This window comes from Notothenia coriiceps, unplaced genomic scaffold, assembly GCF_000735185.1.
Source record: "Notothenia coriiceps isolate Sejong01 unplaced genomic scaffold, NC01 NC01_scaffold00031845, whole genome shotgun sequence".
Lineage (NCBI taxonomy): Eukaryota > Metazoa > Chordata > Actinopteri > Perciformes > Nototheniidae > Notothenia > Notothenia coriiceps.
The window spans coordinates 64172-86732 of NW_011364546.1; the positions used below are offsets into that span (position 1 = coordinate 64172).

General features: G+C 39.5%; 3 protein-coding genes across 4 annotated transcripts; 1 reads left to right on the plus strand and 2 right to left on the minus strand.

The window, feature by feature from the left end:
* Nucleotides 1–2157: 2157 nt before the first annotated feature.
* On the minus strand, nt 2158–7939 carry LOC104960289 (disrupted in schizophrenia 1 protein-like). Of its 2 annotated transcripts, none has more exons than XM_010788272.1 (2): nt 7408–7939; nt 2158–3130 (listed from the first exon to the last, which is right to left on the minus strand). In XM_010788272.1, the coding sequence occupies exons 1-2, from the start codon at nt 7472–7474 to the stop codon at nt 2169–2171; spliced, it is 1029 nt and encodes a 342-aa protein (XP_010786574.1). In that variant the 5' UTR covers nt 7475–7939; the 3' UTR covers nt 2158–2168. The 2 variants fall into 2 exon arrangements, with proteins under 2 accessions (XP_010786574.1, XP_010786575.1); XM_010788273.1 differs by lacking the exon at nt 7408–7939 and adding an exon at nt 5818–5894.
* A 2317-nt stretch (nt 7940–10256) lies between these two features.
* On the minus strand, nt 10257–18956 carry tsnax (translin-associated factor X). Its single transcript, XM_010788274.1, has 6 exons — nt 18655–18956; nt 17361–17450; nt 17152–17266; nt 16851–16981; nt 11742–11863; nt 10257–10866 (listed from the first exon to the last, which is right to left on the minus strand). The coding sequence occupies exons 1-6, from the start codon at nt 18668–18670 to the stop codon at nt 10489–10491; spliced, it is 852 nt and encodes a 283-aa protein (XP_010786576.1). The 5' UTR covers nt 18671–18956; the 3' UTR covers nt 10257–10488.
* A 2071-nt stretch (nt 18957–21027) lies between these two features.
* On the plus strand, nt 21028–22359 carry egln1a (egl-9 family hypoxia-inducible factor 1a). Its single transcript, XM_010788275.1, has one exon. The coding sequence runs from the start codon at nt 21348–21350 to the stop codon at nt 22077–22079; it is 732 nt and encodes a 243-aa protein (XP_010786577.1). The 5' UTR covers nt 21028–21347; the 3' UTR covers nt 22080–22359.
* The last annotated feature ends 202 nt before the right edge of the window (nt 22360–22561 follow it).

A 22561-nucleotide genomic window follows, 5' to 3' on the forward strand; every position in this document is an offset into this window, starting at 1 on the left:
TATTTTTAGTGTATATGAAAATGTTTTAGATCTTTGAGTTCATCTCATGAAAAATGGGAGCAAAAACAAAAGTGTTGCATTTATATTTTTGTTCAGTGTATGTATCTAGATCTTTGTAGTATTCCTATATTATTTTAAATAGTATAACTATAGTATAATATATAGTGTTTCTGTAGTTGTTTTTTGAACATACTATAGAACACTCCTAGTAATAGCATGATATTGTCATAGTGTCATAGGGAGGCGTGTGGTGCAGTGGAATAGTGCGTTGGTGTTCGGATCATGGGGGTCACAGGTTCAAACCCCAAATTGCTCCTGTGGGGATTGCCCACAGTATTGAGTATGTAAGTCGCTTTGGATAAAAGCGTCTAACAAGTGACATGTAATGTAATAATGAATGCATATTATTACTATAGTGTTTGTAAAAGTATTACTATTATGTTTTTTTTGGTGCTTCCGTATTAAGATTATATTATTTTAAATAGTACTACTAGAGTATAATAGTGTTTCTGTAGTTGTTTTTTGAACACACTATAGAACACTCCTATAGTAATAGTATGATATTGTCATAATGAATGCATATTATTACGTGTTTGTAAAAGTATTACACTCGTTTTTTTATATCAAATTAATTTATATATATATTAGCTGTACACTTTACAAATATAATATTTTTTTATGGACAACTTTACCATTCAATCTCGTCCAACTGACGTTGCTGCTCGGCTCTTGGTAGTTCAGGCATTTATCAAACCTGGCAACTCCGAGCTTCCTGGCAGCTGTCAATCAAAGTCCAGTGGCTCCGCCCTAAAGTGTCAGAAACTTTTCACGCGCGCGCAGACAGACTCCGCGAGCGAGTGAGGCTGACACTCCCGCGAGCGAGCAAGAGGGCTGTCTCTCTCGCGAGTGCGCGCATAGCCGCGCGCGAGGGTCATTTTATGCGCGTGTAAAAGCACATTTTCCGCTCGTGAGTAGCTTGTTTTGCGCGCTAGAATATTGACCCAAATCTGACTCCATACAGGAGACGTGAGGCGACACAACAGTCGTGTTACGTCGGGACGTGTTCTTTGGTGTCAATTTGGTGTGTCAGGGCCTTTAGCTTGTAAAATCCTCTCAAATTGGGGATTAGGACATCAAAGAGATGTCTAAAATGAATATGAAAACATTTGTTTTGAAATGGCCAATCATTGTTTATTCTTATTTGTTGTCAGCAGGCTTATCACATTAAAACTGAGATGGTTAAACTCACTCTTTTCTATGTAATTTTGGACAAAGTCTTGTTTGTAAGAAGTTTGGTGTTTAAACCTAGAGTAGTGTAGAGCTACAGATGTGTGATATGTGGTGGTGAGTTTTACCATTAAAAATAACATGTTGGCCGATACCGTAGCTGGCTCATGGTCCTAAAGAAATAGTTTGACATTATTGAAAAAATTGTTGTAAAATGTCTCGCTTAGAGTCAGATTTGAAAAAATTGATACCTCTCTCTTGTTTTAAGCTAGCAGCTTTTTAGCTTAGTTTAGCGCAACGACAAAACAGGGGTTCACCAACTTTTAACTCTTCAACTTTCTTACTGCTTTTCAGTCTTTTTAGGATTTAAACAAACAAGGTATATCATTTGGGTACCACTTTACAATAAGACTACCCTTATAAAGGGTTTACGAATAGCTTGTAATTCATTTATTAAATAATTAATAAGCTTTTATAAGACATATAAACAGGGCAACTTTGACCGGTTGCTTGCCAAATAGAGAGCCCACATTCATCTGTACTGCTAAGCCTTATATTGGCTACTTAGCTTACTTCATCTTCTTCATCAGCCAGCATCCTTGGTATCTGTTGCTCACTGAGTTGATTCTCGCTAAGTAGCCAATAGAAGGCTAGTCATCTTGCCAAATAGTGAGCCTGTGTTGATGTATGAAAACTATGTTAGAACTGGTTTACAAATGTTTCTTAATGATTAATAAAGTGTTTACAACCTAATTCAAAACCTAATTATAAACCCTTTATGAATCCTTTATAAGGGTAGTCTTAATGTAAAGTGGTACCCTTACATTTGATGTGCAAAAAATAAAAATGTTGAAATGCTTTAGTACTCTGACTCTGAACCTGGTCTTGGAATTGACTTAAACTCCATAAGGCTATTGGGACAACAGCCCTGCATCTCAAGCTCACATCATGCCTACCTTAGTGTGAGTGCGGTTGTTTTGGAGGCAGTCTTGCAGAACACCCTCATACTTCTTCACCAGGTTGTCCCAGCCTTGCTCGGAGACAGGCGTAGCGCTCTCATAACCTGAGGTGACGGAAGAGGCGGAGGCGGTGTCTGAGTCCAAGGACAGTGAGGAGATTATCTCTATGTCCAGAACTGGGGAGTCACATTCAAGGTGGTCAGGTGTAGCCCCCCTGCCACTCCACTGACACTCCTGCCAAAACCTACTGCCTAATGTCAGCTCCTCTCTCTTTGCCTGGCTACCTGGGGAGGAGGAGGGCAGTGATTGGAAAGGAGTTGACAGTTTTGAGACATTGTGCACAATGGATAAGGTTGCTGGTTTTGATTGAGGTGAACTAGGTGCATGAGTTGACTGATATAGGGGTTCTGGTCTCCTGGGTGGTGTGGCAGTGGTTGAATATGTCTTCTGGCTGGTGTTTAGAGACTGTTGGATAAAACTGAAGCTGGAGTTAAAGGAGTCCTGTGCTGAGGACTGGAGGGCTGGGCTCGGGCTAAAACTGAGTTCATTCTGGGGCAAAGAGGATGGACCCCGATGGCTGGATGTACCATTAATGGCACTGTAGTCCACATGGGGAAAATGACGAGTTCCAGAGCAGAGAAAACTCGTACTTTTCCAGGATCCACATGTGTCCACAAGCTGATTTATTACAGACACTTTGACAGCAGGGGTTAGACTCATCCTTTGTGCACTGGTCCCCTGAGTAATGGCATTGTGACGCCCAGATTTCCCATTCCTAATGCAAGTGGTCCTCCCTTCGTCTTCCTCCTCTTCCTCCTCTTCCTGCTCCTCCTCCTGCCCATTAAAAGTGCTCTGTAGTCTGGACTGCTCTCCTCTCATGTACCCTGGTCTTCGATGGAGCCTCTTACGAGTGGAGCTGCCGGCTGTCCCTGATGCTCTGCCACCTGTAAATGCAGATATTAATCATTAAGCTGGACAACACAGTCATTAGGAAGGTAAAGAGTGAGCTCATAGGAATATGTGCCAATTTCACAAGAATGGAAAAAATATCAGATTGAAAGTAATGGATGTGATATGACCAAAATAACTTATCCCAGGCTTTGCTGTTAAAGCTAACTTTGTTAACTGAATGACAAACAACTTTGGCAGATGTCAGACAGTTCCCAGAGTTCTGTTCCAGCTGTTGGGAAATACCAAAGCCACACAGTCATTTTGAGTTGAGATACGCCTCTCAGTGGAGGAATGGCCTACATGAACAATATTTGTTTAAGTTACATTTGAATTGGTTTATCCTTGAAAACACAGCCATGTTGACCTAGTCCAGAGGTTCTCAGACTGCTCTGATGTTTGCAAGACTTTTAAGATTTAATTTAAAGATAGCAAAATGACAAACTCTCTTTCTGTGGGGTGCAACATTGTGTATTACAGGCTGGACGTTGGCGGGGAAAGTAAGAAAGACTTGGGGTAATGGAACAAGCTTTAAGTATAGTACCAGTACACTTTGATAAAGCACAAGACGCATCATTTTTCACTTAAGACAAAAGCTTTGACTCCAGCTCCAACCTCACCGGGAGCCCTTATAGTTGAGTTTGTGTATATTGGTATAACTCTCATTACTTATGTAAACAGTCATTTGATTCATTGTTATTTGATTTGATACATAGTATTGATCAGTGCAGCTTTTGAAATTGAGAGGTTCAGATTAGGGCCAAAACAGAAACATTTAAGCAAACACATAATTTAAAATCAATAATGTCCCACTGTTTGTGTGCAACAATTTTGGATATTGGGAAAAGTTTAATTTGTGTTTGGACAGCAGAGCAATGTAAAGAAACATGCAGTCCATGTTCTTAATAATGTAACTAATTTCCCTGATATTGTTACTCAATGACTAAAATATCAAAGCTTTATGATAGGCGGGGCCATGAAAGAAATAGTTTGAAAACTACTGCAGTAGATATGGCCAATCTTAACAATGAGGGTAAAACATCAGTGTAAATAGAATTTGGACTGAACATGGAGCAGGATGATAAAGTGTGTCTTCAGAGCACCTGCTGCAGCTCCACATGATTAATACCACATATCATGTGTAGGATTCAGAGAGGGAGACACGCTGAAACATTGGGTATCAACAGCCCCTTTGTGTACAGCTGCGCCGCTCTCTCTTCCACTTCTGGCTCTCAATTTTCTCTTCCCACTCACACACACACAGAGAAACACTGACACATGGGCTTATAGTGAAACACTGGGGGCATTCAGACTACTATAATTGTAAAACCCTGATACACTTTTTTTTAAATGTTGTATTACTATCACAGTTATTTAAAGTATGTGTCTAGCTGTATATGAAGACAGGAATGCAGGGCATCAAATAAACCAAGACCACTACAAAGAAACAAGAGACCCCCATGACCTCAAGTGATGTCACTCCTAATCCTCCCATGTGACTGGAGAGGAAGAGACACAAAAGGACACCACTTAAGGGAGAGTTTGGATGTTAGGTTGATGGGAAGGCAGGGTTTTCAGCAAGGGTAACATAGGGGGGTTCCTTTGGTACCCATGTATGTGTGCGTAGAGTCTTCTGTCCACTGGGACCCCTGTGCGCTACAAGCTCAGGTTACAAGCAGCTCCATTAGTGTTTCAATGCAGACGTGACCACTGTTCCATAACCAATTTAAGTAACCCAACACTATCCTCAGTACCAAAGACAACCGTCTACCATCTGGTGTGGACAAGAAATATAATATGTAGCTACTCCACATTGTCAAAATGCCCAGGAATTGAAAGGGAAAGGACTTTTTGATCGAAAGTGCTACTGTATCCTCGGAATGCTTCGATTACACAAAGAGGGCTCTTCTCACTAAAGGGGAAGGAAATGCCTCAGGGCCCATTGTGCATGTCTGTCTGTGTGTGTGTTGGGGGCATCTACTTCTCGGTTGAAGCCCTTCAGAGGTATGTCATTTGCTGCTTCCTGCCAGGCTTTGTGCCGAAATAGTTTGTCAGGAATTCCGGCAGAAACAGCTATTGGTGGGATGAAGTCATTGTTTTTGCAAGTCAGAAGTTAGTCCCCATTAAAGACCGCCAAGTCCCTAGTCCTGAACTTTCAGTTTCAGTCCTAAACAAGACATAATGCGGCCCCAGTCCATAACCTCCGATCAGCACATTTGGCATAATGCTAACCAAGGTTAGGTCTTTATGGTTATATTCCTGCATCTTGATTGGATAGCGTTGGGTCAAACAAAGTGTATCAGGGAAATCCAGTGTCAAATTACTTTGAATGAATAGCGAAAGTGTAAGCTTGTATTGATTTGGTGCACACTTTAAATAACTTACTTTTAAATATGGACTTGGGGGAAGGCATTATTATTTTTAAGTAAAAAGCTCAAGAGAAGATGAGATTCATTGTTGTAAAAGTAGTTGTCTTACTCTATGAAAAGTCATGTGACTCGAGTCCACGCATCTCGAAACCACAAACAAGCCACGGAGGACTAAAGGTAGTTCAAATCTGGAGTCTGAATAATCCACACTGCGACAATTACAACTTTCTAGTTGAAACTTGCTAATTCTGAGGAATCTCTGTACAAAGTGTGGGAAAACGAAGCGTTCAGACAGAGGAGGCCGGATTATTTACCTTTGGGAGATTAAACAGGCCCTCCTCGGAGCCCTCAGGTTAAACACAACATCCCATTGGCTGCTGAAAGAGCTTTGGCCACAGAGAAGAGGAATGCAGAGGATCTCATAAAAACACAAACGTTTGAGGAACAAGCTCAGCAGCACCCCCAGACACACACACACACACACACACCAGCAGATCTACATGTCAGCAGCCTCCTGAGAAGCAGTGCTGCTCGGCAGATGTGCAACACTTCGCCACTTGTGACCGACCACAGCAACAGGAATAAGGAAGTGAAAGTCTGTGGACCGTGAATATGACAGATGGTGATCCAAGAAGTAACTCTATCTATCTGGAAAATGTATTTAATGGCTGACAGGAAACTTTACTAATGTAAGACCTTCGCTGCATTGCCCTGGTGAGACTTTAAAATAAAACAGCTCTGCACTTCCTGTTTGGTCACACGAGGATCATAAATTAGCTGAATATGGTGGAGCTTAGTGAAGTGAAGACAAAGCAGCGAGAAAAACACTGGCATGGTTAAAATGACTACACCCACAATACTACAATTTGATTTAATCTCTTTTTAATTGCATTACCTTTTAACGTCAACATCCATCATACGAAATGAGTCATTTTGACTTTAGATGCTATTTATAACCTATTTTTTTATGTGAACAATATGTGTAAGAAGGCTGTTCTTTCTTTTAGATGCTGAAGTAATCCTACATTGGGAGTTGGTTAGCTGTATTTTCACACTGGTTACATGTTTGACAAGAATATTGTTCTAAAACATGAAGAAAAGAAGGGCCAACCCGTGTCACCGTTGAAAGATGTGCAGCTACTGTAGAGATTCAAACACACTAAGGTTATAACTTGATTATAGAAAGTTTAAGCATGCCAAGATTTGAATGAAAACAAGTTATTACAGGCATCATATCAGAAACTGAAATATCTATAACAGTGGGCACAAATGCAAATAAGTTACGCAAGATAGATCATATACAGCTGGGTGCTCACTGTACCACTCCAAATTGCCATTTGAGGGAAACAGATCTTTCACAAGTATTTTGTTACTTTGCAATCATCACTGACTGTCATGGACCCTTTGAACTATATGACCTGAATGATTCAAAGACATACTCAATTTTTGTATAAAAGACAAAGCCGTGGTGATTGTCAATGTGGAGAACACAGATCCCCCTTAAGCCACACTGTTGTGTATACAGTGACATAAAGAAACATAGGGCAAAAAGCAGGTATTGTTTTGGACTAGTTAAACCGGTTAACAGAGGTGAATCCAGTATTCAGATCCAGTGACCACTGTAAGCTTTTATATAATATTAAGTACCCTTTATAGGTATTTGCAATGTTATGTGTTTTGATGTGGTCATGCCAATAAAGCTCCTTTGTATTGTATTATTGTATTTTCTTCTTTAGTTTATTCTCATTTCCAATGACTTATTAGGTTTGTATTTACTTTCAAAGTCATGTTAAGGACAATGGGAATATTTAAGACAGCCTTCATAATCCCCAACACCTTCCCTTCTGCATCAGATCTATGGTTTTCGTGATAAACAGAAGCTGTAGAAAATAAGTTTGTTTTACCTTCCATGACTTCGCAGTGAAGTAGAGAGTTACTGTGACATCCCAGCCCCATTAGTCCAGCAAACATCTTTCCATTAACAACTAGCTGTTAGTGGGCAGAGAATGTCAGATCCCGGCACTATGGAGTTACATCGACCATGTTTTAGTAGAAGAGGAGCCAAGCAATGCGACTGATCTTATTTCCGTTGTGGAAAAATGAACCCAGGCTGTTATTTTCTCCCCAACTTTGGAATGACATGTGAAGCCGGCTTTTTAACACGCGTTCTTTTGTCCATAATAAACATTTCCTGACGCAAGTATTGATCCAATGCGTTGTCTCCTCTGCGGCAAACAAGTGGGTCCAGTTGCGTATTTGAACACACGGTCTGGAGATAAATGGTCTTCATGTGTTGTTGGAAAATCATCCAGTGGTAAATGTTGGAAATGCAGAAGTAATGACTGTGAAAGTGTCTCATCGATGAGTTGATCTGCAATCCGTTATTCGCTGCTGCGCCCATTCGTTGTGCGTCGTGTTGGAGCAGCGCGAGGAGCCCCTACGTGTTCTGGAATTTGACTCCAGACTCCTTCAGCCCGCCTCACAACCGCAGCAGGCAGGATGCACACTGCTCTATGCGCACGCTGTGTTTATTGTCATATATGTAGCTGGTGGAGTTAAATAAAATATTGTGTTAAAAACACACACACAAAAGCTGTCGTTCTGCGTCCAACTCTGTTAAAGTCAGATAAACAATACTACACTTAAACGTATTATGTAGCTTACTCTATGAGTTGCCTCATTATCATTATGTGAGAGTTTGCACATTCAACCCTTTCATGCATTAATGATCAATTACAAAGTAAGCTTTTTTTTGTTCTATCATAATTGAAAGCAAAGGAAAAACATGCAAACATAACTTTACTAAATATATTTTATGTTGTTGCAGTTCAATCTACAATCAGCCAATCAAATGGCTTGTTACAATAGACCAATCAGGATAATAAAATGGATATTGTCAACAGCTAATCAAAGGCCTGGTTCCAATGAACCAATCAGAGGGCCAATGTAATGGCTTGAATCTATTGGGAAGTCAGAGGGTTCTTTCCATCCTTTATATACAGTACTGTCTTTGGTTTACATCGGACAATGAATTGGCTTGTTTTGATTGTCCAAAAAACATAAGACTAACATTAACTTATTTTGTCGGCAAAACTTTAAAATATAATGACTTGTTTTTACTTATGTGTAACCTATTGAAATGCACACAAAGATGTAGAGAAATAAATATACATTAGAAATGCACAATGTAATCCCTTTTAAAGTGTATGTCTCTGCACTGCACACTATCTCAACAGTTTTTTGTCAATAATATGTAGGTAAACGAATTGTTTGGGTGCAAAAATGCAAATTATTTTTGCATATTTTTAGACACCAATAACATCCTGACAAGTCTTGCTTTGTTTATGCAAGTGAGGGAATGAATAAGAGGAGACCCCACATAGAGCAGAGTCTTTTCAACCTCCTTCCCACACATCCAAGTGTTCCTTTCATTCAGTGTGGCTAGTTGATGGACAAGACTCTGTTTTGTGGGCTGAACTGAGCTCTTTATCACAGAGCGCAGCCTTTATACTTAGTAAAGCCACACTGTGGAGGGAAAGAGAGCTGGGCGGCAGAACGGATTAAATCAATGGCCATACACAGCATGATGTAGATACCCTTTCTGGTGTTAAATATGACAAGCACTTCATGTCTGCTGGCAAAAAAAACATTTAAGTTCTAATATGTTGTTGTTGTTCAGGTTTTGTAATGTTTTGAAACATGAAAATAAGTATTTCACAGAATATATTCTCAGAATAGAAGAGTGCAAACAGGTATGGGCGAGAGTTAGAAGAAGGAGGAAAAGAGGATAGATAAATATGGTAAATCAATGGTAAAAATAAACGTTTATCTGTAAGGTAAATAACTAAATATAATAATAATAAAGAAAAAAAATAAATAAATATAAATAAAACAAGTAAATAAATCAATGAAAAGTATTTGGACAACCTTTAGTTGTTTCCTAATGTAATGTAGATTCATGCAACAAAAAGCAAATCAGAAAAAGCCAGGCAGTTGAATTTTTTCAACGCAGGCATTGTCATTTATTTTACACAGTGTATATTTATAATCTGTAGTGATATTGAATTAATTTGATCTTGTTTCTTCTAGATTGTTTCTGTTTTATGGATAAGCATTTGCTCTTATAATATATATCGGTAGTACTGACATTGGCCACTAGATGGCAGACTCGTATAACACTTGAGCTCATTATATCCTGTCACATCTCTGAAAAGAACATCGAAAGGAATGAAATGACAGATGATCTTATTTGTGTATGACAATAAAACTATTGATCATAAAGCCCCCAATGATGTTCTCATAGATTAGCAATTTCAAGCCTTTAAGCACAACCGGACCTCATATTGACTAATCAGACTCACAAGTCTAATTTTCTTTCAAATTAATTAATTCTGAACAAGGGCTTCTGTTACTGATTATATATTGCGCAGGCATATCATAACCACAATCAGTCGATGAGAAACCAACATGATATCAGCCAGAAAATGGTCTAAATATGCTCCAAACCTGATTCAGAATGTACGTGATAGCAGCGAGGTGAGGATTGTTTAAAGAGGGTAGAATGAGGACTCAGTGGGTTGTGTGTGCCAGCCACAGAATAGGCACGTACAATGTACAAAGGTCACCTCCTCCACACAGTATGCAGTGAGTGCAGGCAGCCAATGGTTCTACCTTAGATTATCTGTGTGATAGAGAAAGTAAAAATAAACACACACTATCAAAGCAGCTTAAAAAACTAGGAGAACATGACATATTTGGCATAGAATTCTTTTATTCATGCAAAACAAATGAAGTCATCAGATCTTTATCACAGAAACAAATTCTATTGTCTACTGTAACAGCATTTTTACTGTAATAACAAAAAACAAAAAGCCAGAACATATCAAACATGTCAAATCCCATTAAAAATACATGTAAACTTGAACCAAACCAGGGGAGACAATGACACCAAAGAGAACATAAATGATGTTAAAGCTGTGCAGGCTTTAAACCACTCCTTCCTCTGGCTCCATGTGCGTCGTCCTGCTGGAGAACACATCAGCCAGCATGTGTTTGGGGATTTCGGAGCCGCGGACGCGCAGAGCGTAGCAGGCGTCCTCCACCTTCCCCAGGCTCTGGCGCAGCACGTGCAGCTTCTTGGAGACCTCGTACGGGCCCGTGTTCCCGATGTAGGAGAAACCGTCGTGGATCTGCCGCAGGAACTGGCTCAGCTGGAAGGGCGTGTCTATGTCGCCGTTGCCTACGCTGCTGATGCACATCCGCATCAGCTCGCCCGTCAGGTCTGCCACGCCCAGCAGGTAGTCGGAGGGCGACACCTGGAAGGTCAGCACCTGGCCCCCTGGCTGCAGGGCGTCAGCAGGGCCCTGAGAGGGAAACATGGTGAGGAAGAATACAACATCAAAACATAAACGTCCACATTGACAAAGATTACAACACTTATTTGGATGATTTTCTTTCAAAGCTTCTAGGCAGATTTTGAAGATTCCTACTCTTACCCTTCAGGATTTACTTTCAATATTAATCATTAAAAACAAAAGGTGACTTATGTTGTATAGCTCTGCTTCTAGTCTAACTTCTTGATTTTATTATCATTTCTTGTATCCAGCATAATATTTTAGTAACTTTTGCCTTACTGTCAAGGCACTTATGTCTAGCCACAATTGCATTATTATTTTAGTATTATAAAAGCCCGGAGCCACAAATAAGCAAAGTCAATTTTTTCTCAAGCATGATGATGCTTTTACTACATATGTTGAAGTTCAAGCAATTTTGTCAGCATCAACAGGAAGCTATTATCTTTGAAAACACCAGGCTGAGTGGATCAAAATGACATAATGACACATAATGCTTATAAATGCAACACAGGGTACCAACCGATCTTGCCTTTGAGTGCAAGTGCTACTGGTTTGAAAGCTTCATACAAAAGAACGATATTTTTAAAGAAACAGTTGGGAGAACGCATTTAAATGCTTTCTTAGCTGTAGTGAGATGAGGCGCTCAATATTACTCTGATGTCTGTACACTGAATGTGAAACTGGCCTGCTGGCTGTAACTTCATATAAACTCTACTGACATGAGAGTGGTTTATATCAAAGTCATTGCAAGAAAGCAAATCAGTGTGCTTCCCAAAATGACTACAGTTAAATCTTTGAAAAATTGGAAAGAAGAAACACAAAAATAAGAATTAGGCTTATTTAACAAGCATGCAACTTAACCAGGAAGCCTTCTTTTAAGTTACCTCAGAATCTTCCTTCTCTGATTTCATGAACACCAGCCTGGCGTTGATCTCCTCCAGGCTGATAAGGCTGCGATGACGGATATAGTGCAGGAAAGAGGCGGCCTCCACATACTCCTGGATCCCTAATGCATGAAAATAAGCAGATTGAATCATACCCAACAAAACCTGGGAGATACATCCATATATTTCTCTGCTGCAGCTGTTAAATCTGAATGTGTTTTCCATTCATTTGTGAATTACTAAGAATTACTACCATTTCCCAAATGGCACGTAGAGTGTGTATAAACACTGCATGGTATCTGCACAGTAAAGATCAAACATGTAGATAATGATTCAAATAAAAGCTGTTTCCTGTTGCTGTCTTTGAATTGAACAACACAGGCCTTTTTTGCAGCGGGTTGAGATGACCTCTCATCTGTTTTCTGGCCCTGTATAAACAACAATCAAATAATCACAGGACGGAAGACTTTGTGCCTGAAGTTTACTTTTGGAGCGGCAATTGAACTTCAAAGGGCCTCCTATCTCAGCGTGTCTTACAACGGCGTGCTGAAGAGAGGAGATGGTGGGTCATTTCAACTTCAATTCCCTTCACTTTTTAATAGTTGACTAATTACAACTTTTAGCTGCCAAGTCTATTCTGTCAATCAGCTTTATACTCCAAGCTATGAAGACATACATATTTTCCAAACTGAAAACAGTTTGGCTGTTTCAGATGAGATTTCTGTCATTGTAATTTAATGGTGCATCGACGTGTGTTTACATTTCAACAAACGGTGTGTAAACTGACTGTTTTATGTCCGTAGCATCGCAGTGCTATTGTTAGCTCGGGGTTCATCTGGCTAACAGCACTATCTGTACCCTTGGTAAGTATAGTAAGGTTTGTAATATTTGGTACAATGTACAAGCAGTTAACAAACTTAAAGTTGGAAAAATATTTCTTAATGCTATTTATTTATTTTGGATTACCTAAGCAGCACTAAATAATTTTTACACTTTCACAGTCAAAAAGTATTATGCATTAGCAGGAGTCATTTATTTTATTTTTTACATTGTTTTCTTTTTGGTAATGGCTGATTCTGGAGCATGATTAGGAAAGAGAAAAAGGAACAGGGATAGAGCATAGGCAAAAGGAAGAGTCAGGATTTTTCTTGAATATGCTAAACGTCATATATACGGAAAAAACTGTTTTTTCACTGCAAGTTTGGCAGTGTGTGGGAAATTATTTCTAACTATAAATATAAGAGTCAACCTTGGTTGGGAAGTCAACGGATAAAGAATACTGCAGGATTGAAAGAAATATGATTATTTTATTTAGAAAACACATTTTGAAACATGGTTTAGCATCAATGTACGAATATACAGCTCTGCAAAAAATAAGAGACCACTTCAGCATTATCAGTTTCTCTGGTTTTACTATTTATAGATATGCGTTTGAGTAAAATGAAAACATTTTTATTTTATTCTATAAACTGCTGACAACATTTCTCTGTGTTGGAATTGAACCTGGAAACTAATGGCTGTCATACATGTAAAGATGAAGGTTAAACAAACATTTGAAGTGGTCTCTTAATTTTTTTCGGAGCTGTATGTTGGTGCCTAAAATAAGGTTTTCCAAAATATTTTAATCTCACATATCCACAGCTAGATAACGTTAAGGACATTTGTATTAAAAAAGAAGTTGTTGTTCTTTCTCTCGCTTCCAAAACAAACTGCATGTGCTTGCCAGATCAGGATGTCCACGACACAAGTGGTGGTGCTCATGGAAACCATACTGCTTTGATTAACATGATACCGTTAGGATTTATCAACATAATAACACTACAAACAACTAAACGCTGCCGGTTGCCCTACAGATGTGACACTTTTGTTTAAATTCAACTCGATCGGAGGAGGACAGGCTATGACATGAAAAGGTTTCACAGGCTTTGAGCCAGCTGGAGCTCAGTTCCTGCGTTTGCTGCCAGGAGCGGTTCGTGCTATTTAGTCTGAAGCAGCGGTTACCTCTGGTCACTCAGAAAATGACTGTACATCTCTCAACAATGACTCAAGGAAAATACCAAGTGGAAATTGGAAGGATTTCACTGGAATAGCGGTTGGAAAAGTTGAGGGCTCAGAGCGGTACGGCCTGAATGGAACAGTAGTGTAATGTATGCATTAATCGCTCCAGATGAGTTACAGATTATTCAAGTTTAATGTTTGACCACAGAGCGGTTCACTGAGTTGCAGGTGAACCCTGGGTAATGCCCCACCAGTACATGGGCTAAAGAGCTTTTCAAAGGGCCGCGGACCCTGGTTATCAGTGGCAATTACGTTCACATTCAGTCCACACTATCTCTAATGGTCCCTATATAAAAAAAAAGCAGACCCATTAAACATGACTGGAGACTTCTCGTCCAGCCAAGATTATCTGGTGAGTCCGTGCAGCGGGCCCAGTCTCAATCTAATAAAGATGATAAAAATGGAAAAAAATGAAGCGTCTAATTGCTGGGAACTGCCAATGGTCACGTCGCAGAGGATGCAGCGGTGATTCCTGAGTGACCACAATCTAAAAATGACTTCCCCAGCTGCTAGATAACAGCTCACTCTCGCTCACAGTAATGTTTTTCTCTAAACACTGCAGACACTTTGGCTACGCTAACAAAAACCGATATTGATTCCAGTGGGAAAACAAGTTTATCAGAGCTATCATATCCAGGCCTGCATCAGAGCCACGCTCTCACACTGTCAGTTACTCTGCATTCAATCCTAAGCATGAGCACATTCAGGCGATCATTTCATAGTGAAAGCTGCTAATTATATGACACATGCACTCTGCTGGAGCTTGTTTCTCACTTCAGTAATTAGTCATTATATTGGAGAAAAACAATGCGTTGATCCACTAATTGTAGCAGACTGGGAAACAAAACTTTCGACCTTTAACAGTATAATGATGGATATACAGATTATATTTAAGGCTAAAGACTACAAGGCAACCTTACAGACGATCTCATTCAGAATGAAGAATATGATTAGTCAGCATGTGATGTATAGAGAAATACAATATAGTTAGAAAATGATAGAAAAGATCAGAATCCAGGAAAATAACAATTCTTTATAGGCTACATTGTAGATAAATAATATAGGAATTAATACATAATATCTAAAGAAAGATTCATGGAAGTAAGGATATATTTATATATATATACTTTATGGGTATATGTATAAATTCATGTCTATACAAGCGTGTGTTTAAGATATATTTAAGTATGTGTATATGTTCATACATGCATGCATATCTAATTGTATTGTATGTTGGCATTTGTATGTCTTTTGTATATATTATTATACGTTTTTTAGAAGAAAGCTTATATTTTTAGTTAACATATATAATTTACATAATATATTGAAATAGAGACATGAGAGGTGGTAGAATAACATCTTCAGCTTATATTGCAGAGCAAAGGGCTGTGGCAACACACTAGCGATGGTTACCAACTGCTTTTATTATATACATTAGTGTATTATATATTTTCAGAACTATTTTTCCCAAAGCTTAACCCTAAACATGTTTTATATGCTCTTTTATGCAAATGAAAGTAAGGGTTTGTAAAGGTCTACGGCAGGCCTATTCAACTGGCGGCCCGCGGGCCAGATGCGGCCCAGAACCAACTCCCGAGTGGCCCAGCCCCACGTAGCCAAATTCCTACACTAGTACAGACAATGAACGCAACACTCCGCGTTGCATAGAAACCACCAAACCACAATGCAGCACGTTTTTTGAAAGTGCATCTAGTGGTGCTAGTAACAGTGGTCCTATGATAGCAACTCTAAAACATGTCTCTCTCAACTCTGAAGCGTAAACAGAGACAAAACGGTCATTGATCTTGTGGAGCAGATCCAAGTCAAGCTGGACCTTTTCGCGACCGACTTGAGCACGGGTCGGATGCTGCATTTTCCGACGCTCCCCAAACACATCACATCTCCGGCACAAATCACGGATGTGATGACAGATTTCATTGCGAGGTTGAAAGAAAACTTTGCCGGTCGATTGGATGGACTTGCTCTGCCCACAGAGGTGATGGGCTTTACCAGAGACCCCTTCACTGTTGCAATAGAGGGGGACATTTCAACCGGAGCAAAGGAAGTGGTCCCCTGCATCGACAAGGGGAAATATACACTGGAACTTATTGACATGCAGCGCACTAACGGGCCAGCGAAGTTTTGGAGTGATGTCAAAAAACAGCAGTTCCCTAACGTTCAGAAAGTAGCGATCTGTGTGCTCAGTATGTTTGGATCAACATACACATGTGAATCAAGCTTTTCACACATGAACTCAATCAAAAGTAGCACTCGCTGCTCCCTGACTGACAGCACTCTTCACCAATGTCTTAGGATTGCATTGACATCTATGAGCCACAAATCACTGCTCTTGTTCAAAACAAAAAATGTCCCTTCTCCCATTGAGAAAGTCAGCGATGACAAATCACAAATGAGGTGATAGTAAGCACCTAGTTTACTATAGTGTAGTGTAGTATTCATTCATATAGTTACCCGTATCCCTTGTTATGGGTTTGTGCACTGAAGGGTTTGACAGTTCTTTCTGTATTCATTTAAATGCACTTTGTAATGTGTCTGGGTCAAATGTGACCAAAACGTATGATTTTTTTGTTATTACTTGAAAAGTGAAAAAATAGTATTGCTACAGTACTACCTCTTTGTGTTGCATTGGAGCTCTTTTGCTTTTTTTTTTGTATGTGAGGACATTTATTAAGACTGCTATTATTGTATTCAGTAAATGCACTTTGTGATGTGCCTGGTTAAAAAAAAATAACCTGAATATTTGACTTCTAAAGCAAACAAATGGAATGCTACAACTGTGCACTTTTTTTTCAGATTCTGTTAAATTAATGCTAATTTGTTGTGTTTTTATGCACTTTTTGACCTACCTTTGTTAGATGAACAATGAATAAAAATTGCATGTTTTTCATCGCAGTAATATGTGTTTGTTTAAAATGTGTCACTACCCGCTTTTTACAGGCCGCTGAATGTCTGGCCCAGGTGAATTTTGTAGTTATAAAATCTGGCCCAACTGAATGTGTAGTTGAATAGCCCTGGTCTACGGTAACTCACCTCCAGTGAACGCTCTCTGGAACTGAAAGATGTCCTCTCCTCTGAGCTCTTCAGCTATTTGACCAATTTTCTGCCTGACTGAATCCAGTTTCAACTCTGCTTCATTCAAAATATCCTCTGCATTTGGTACACTACCAATAAAGACAAACACACAGAATAAACGTTAGAAATACAAGATCAGAAAAGTACAGAAAACAGAAGTTATATTGTGTTGCAGCATATGTACTAACTGAAAATTAGAGGAATTCTCCCATTTAAATTAGGTTCACCAATTAAGATGTATTGTTATAATTGTTTATACCTGGTCACTCTATGTAAAAGGAAAATGGTCCTCTTGCTTTCGATGGTGACGTCTCGACTGATCTTGACAAGGCGCTCATGTTTGTCGTGTTTGGTGTCAAGCTCCTGTTGGAAAACTTCAAAGACAGAAAAGTTTGATGTCTCGACACAAATGAAATCCAGACAACATGACGGTGACACTGCAATTAAAAAGGCTGATGGTGCAGTTACCTTTGAAAGCAGCGATGACCGGTGAGGATGATTGTGCACTCGCTTCACGATCCTGCGCTGCATCAGCATTTCTCCGGGAGCCTCCTTCACCTGACACAAAGCATAAAGTATGCAGGTTGTCTTCAATAATAAATGGCTTTTTGCTGTCAATTTCTCCAAACTGGCCTTGTCAAATTAAAAAGCCACTCCATCGATGTTGCTCAATACGATCAGTTTAGTCATTTGCACTGACGTCAACAGTGTTTATTGTGAAAGGCGGTAAAGACATACATATTTAATAGAAGTCTGTGTTACAAACTGGATTTTGAGCTTTAAACATATGGTTTTGTTGTGGGACTTGCAGGATCTAGCTTTGTTTTTGAGATTCAACTATTTTTGGTAGGCGGGGATGGAATTCGAGCCACAACCATGAGATAATCAATAACAATCTGAAACTATTTGTCTTTCTATTTTTTAATAAATGAATGGTCAGTTTTGAAAAAAACAAAGAATCCTTCGTTACAGCTTCTCAAAAATGTTTATTTGCCGATTTTTTGGAAGTTTTTTTTATGATAGTGAAGTGACTAACCTCAACATTCAAGGCTTTATTGTGATGTGCACAGTAGCTACAGTGTAGATATGGCAATGAAAAACGTCCCAGGCTCCTTCAACAATGCAACATAATATATAGGACATACAACCAATAAAATAGTGCAAGAGAATGTTGAAGATGTGCAAGTAGATACAAATAAAACAGAAATAGTGCAAGAAGAGTCTATAAATACATGAATGGAATATGATATAGATAAATAAATTGCAAGATGCAAACAGATGAATGTTTATGGAGGCACCTTGTGTGTTTCGCATGCTGATCAAACTAATTTGAAGACATAAGTTTGGGGTTCGGACTTTTTTTTTACTCTCACATTTGGCAAGCCATATCATCAAAATACTAAACGAGAAAATAGTGGGCTGACTAAATCAATAATCCAAATGCTTTAGTTGCAGCTCCGTTAGCTATCATTGCTAAGACCAGTGTTACCACTTACTAACAGAATAATACAATTTGAGCTATAGTGTGATCTTGACAAACAGTACTGTAATAAGAGAGGGACAGAAAGACAGTTTAAACATCAATATACGAATTATTTCATTGCAGTTCAGTCTTAACAGCTAGCATGCTGCTTTTTAATTCAAGCTAACTCGTTTGTTGACGTTGCGTTGTATGGCTCAGTTAATGCTATCCCATGCTGATGACAACAACCAACAATACAGCTCGTTGTTATCTTAGTTGAGTCTCAAAAGCTGGACTTACCTTCTCTCCGATTCATGCTTTCGGTATTGCAGTGTATTCTTTCAATTAATGTAATTATTGTACGCTCGGTCAGGGATGTATTCGAACTGTTTTAGCTAACGTTACAGAAAGCTGTGCTGCCGACGAGTGTAGCGAGGCAGAGTGCTGTACATGTGTCAGGGACTATCAACGTGACTAGAAAAAACACACCCGTTTGAACATAAAAGTCACCAAATCTGAGCGGTAATAAACATACTGAATTAAACAGTTCTAAAACGCCAAATAAAGCATGTGTACTTGTTTTTAAAAACAGGCATTTACGTGGTCCTCATTATTAGCCGGGCTTTTGCGCTGTTTACACGCGTAGCAGGAAACGAGAAGAAGTGTCTGATGGGATATGTAGTAACACAAGATGGCATTTTTTTAATACAGCATTTCTTTAATATACTTAAGTCATATTTTGGAATTTTAACATTTAAATGTGTTTTGAGTAATTAAAACAATAACATATATTTTAAAGCAAGGAAGAACACAGTTAATTGTTTGTTTTAAGAAATATTGTCCTGAAATATGACAAAATATAGTTGTACTTGTGATTGATGGTGTTATTTAACATTCAGTGTCATGCATTGTTGAATTAGTTGATACAATATGTACTCTATAATATGAATGTTTCTGTGTAAAATATATAGTTTTAAAGGAGGGGGGTGGATAAGCCTGCGCTTGCAGCCAAAATACTTTTTGTTTCAAGTAAAAATCCAGATTGAGTAATCAGACATCTCAAGGCTGCCACCCTTTATTAGCCTGTGTCATTTGTTGTTATTAAGCATGTTTCATCTAACCCTTGTTGATCAGATTACTCGCTTCTCTCTATAACCCCTCCTCCAGGGACTCCTGCAGACTGTGTACGTGCCACACGACTGGTGCCAACTTGAGCTTGCACTTTGCCTCTGCACAGCCCCCCCCCCTGTCATTCTGACACCAGCTTCCCGTATTTCACGACTGATAGGTCACACTTATTTCCACAATGTTGTATTCAGCTGAGTATACATTTATGCTTGATACAGATTATATACAAGTGATATTATGCATTCCGATGGACGATTTAAGTCTGTTTCTCAACATCAATCATAAGCTTCGTAACCGCCCACAAACTAATTAATCAGTCTTTTATAACACCAGCAACATCTTTATGCAAAACATGTTTTTGTTGTGTGAAAGGAATTTCACACATGTACTGTAAGGAATGAGGGCAAATCACACTGACGTTGACGTTGAATGATGATGCCTTCAAGGGCTCCCTCCAAGCTCTTTCATTCTGGCTTTCGACCTGCTCGCTTCTCCCAATGCCTCTGTTATTGAATAATTTTATTTTTGTCATGCGTAACCTATTTTATAAATCAAGCAGCAGGGATGTACGTCCTGCTACTACAGGAAGGAAAGTGTGTTTCACACATGTCAGTGATGCCCAAAGCTAAAACTATATTAGGCTTACATCACGTTTTTCCAGCTTGAGTTGCAGATGCACTTCACAATTATTTTCCCAAAACACACGTTTTCTGGACATACAAATGGATCCAATGTTAATGAAAGTGCATCCTTTATTTTGTCATATTAGTGTTAAATATTAAATATATGCCTCTAGCTCTACATCGGCCATGGTTGAGGTGGCAACGACAGAAAGAAAGTATGTTTTTGTAATATGTAGGTTTAATAATTCAACTGTATTTATTATATTCGGTATGCAGAGTTGATTCAAGAATTAAGATCCTTCACTGAAGTAAAAGTAGCAATATCAGATTTTAAATCAACTAAATTAAAAGTAAAAGTTAAATCAAGTATAAGTAAATCATCTGCTAAATATTCCTTAGCAACGACAATAATCACCCATCATGCAGGATATTCCATTTCAGTTAAATTGTATATAATGTGTATATTGATGGATATAGGCATTTGTGTGTAAGTAGCATTGTAATCAGGTAGTTTTAGGGTGGAGCTAGTTTAAATATTCTATTATGTTGGGTAGTTTATACAAAAGCAATAATTCTAATTGTGTGGATATATAGGGTAGCATACACTTGAAAAAGCTCAATACAAATAGCTTTAAAAAAATGTTGCCCATAGTTAAGCACAATACTATTTGCACTTGTGTAATTTTCACTAACACCCAACTGTCGGTTAACATGATCACAGAGAACTGGACGGGTATAAACAAGATTACATTTATGACTCTTTTATTTATTGACCAGACTTTCACACACATAGATGAGGCGAGGACATGTTCCCTATATTCCCCTGACCTGACAGATTAACTGTTTCCACGTGGTTTAGTGCCATTCTATAAACCATTATTTGTCTGACAGCCCACGAAGGCATCGCGACAGGGGCGGGGCTTGAGTGTGTACGTCAGAGAGACCAGCAGAGCACACACGGAGCGGCGCCATGCACTGCCCTCGGACCGACAGCTAGCCCTCTGAAGAGCCCGACCCAGCCCGAAATGTTCGGTCCAGGGCTCCCGTTGTTGAATTATTTCACTGATACAACATATAAAGAGGGAGTACGTGTTACACTATGGCGGGGTTTTGATTCTTACTTTTCCGTCTCGCTCGGTGTAGCGTGGCAACGGCAGGGGATCGTTTCCAAAGTTGTCGGTTAGCAGGGCGCGTGTGAAGGATCGGAATTAAAGGCGCAGTGCACCCGCTGTAGCTACAAACATGGAGAAGCAGCAGAGCGATTTGGAACGAGAGCGACAGTACTGTGAACTTTGTGGAAAAATGGAGAACCTCCTTAAGTGTGGTAGGTGCCGGAGCTCCTTCTACTGTAGCAAGGAGCACCAGAAACAGCACTGGAAGAAACACAAGCTAATGTGTATGGACAAGGCGCAGCTTCCTAAACAGAAGCCCGATCAGCCTGCGCCTTCGGGGGACGAAGAGGCACAGGAGAAAGACCGGGAAAAGACAAGCCCCGAACAGTCGGACAGTGTGTCTTTACCACAAAACTCAAACACAGAATCACCCGGAGACGGTGACGGACCGGGAGAGGTCGTGTCCAACAACACCGCCACACCTAATGGACAAACTAGCTCATCCCCTCAGAAACTTGCCATGGAGTACATAGTCCCGTGTATGAACAAGCACGGTATCTGTGTGGTGGACAACTTTTTAGGAGCAGAGACTGGGCTTGGCATTTTGGATAATGTTAAAGCTCTGCACAAAACGGGCAAGTTCACAGACGGACAGCTGGTCAGTCAAAAAAGCGACTCGACTAAAGACATCCGAGGGGACAAAATCACGTGGATAGAGGGGAGGGAGCCCGGCTGCGAGAAGATCCGCTTTCTGATGAGTCGTATGGACGACCTGGTCAGACATTGTAACGGCAAATTGGGAAACTACACAATAAATGGAAGGACGAAAGTAAGTATTGCAGGTGAAAACACACAGCCATGACTTTGAATGTAGGCTTCTTTTTTTCTACGCCAGTGGTTTGCAGTGTTGTCCCCCAGGAGCCAGATTTATGCTGGTCTGCTGAATTACACCTGCCATACAGCAAGGTGGTTAAACACCCGCAGTAGACTGGCTGTATAGGACTAAATGAAGAGTAAGTGTTGAAGGCATCTGACAGTGTTGAAGAATCAGGCATTTCCATTATGTCACCAAGGTACCATTACTTTCAATATCTGGGTTATGTTTGCTAATTAGACTTGACTTTAGGTGTAAGAGGCTAGTGAGTCCTCTAACTCCAGGTTAAAGCGTGGCTAATTCCCTGATGGATTATTTTCTCAACACAGCATTCTGTCCATTAATACACTAGTGCTGCTGAAATTTGATTTTTGATTTTTATGTTGTTAAATTAATTTGCACAACACATGCATCACATGTTGCTGCGGCACCATTAGGGACACAAGATTGATGATGCCAGTTGTAATAAA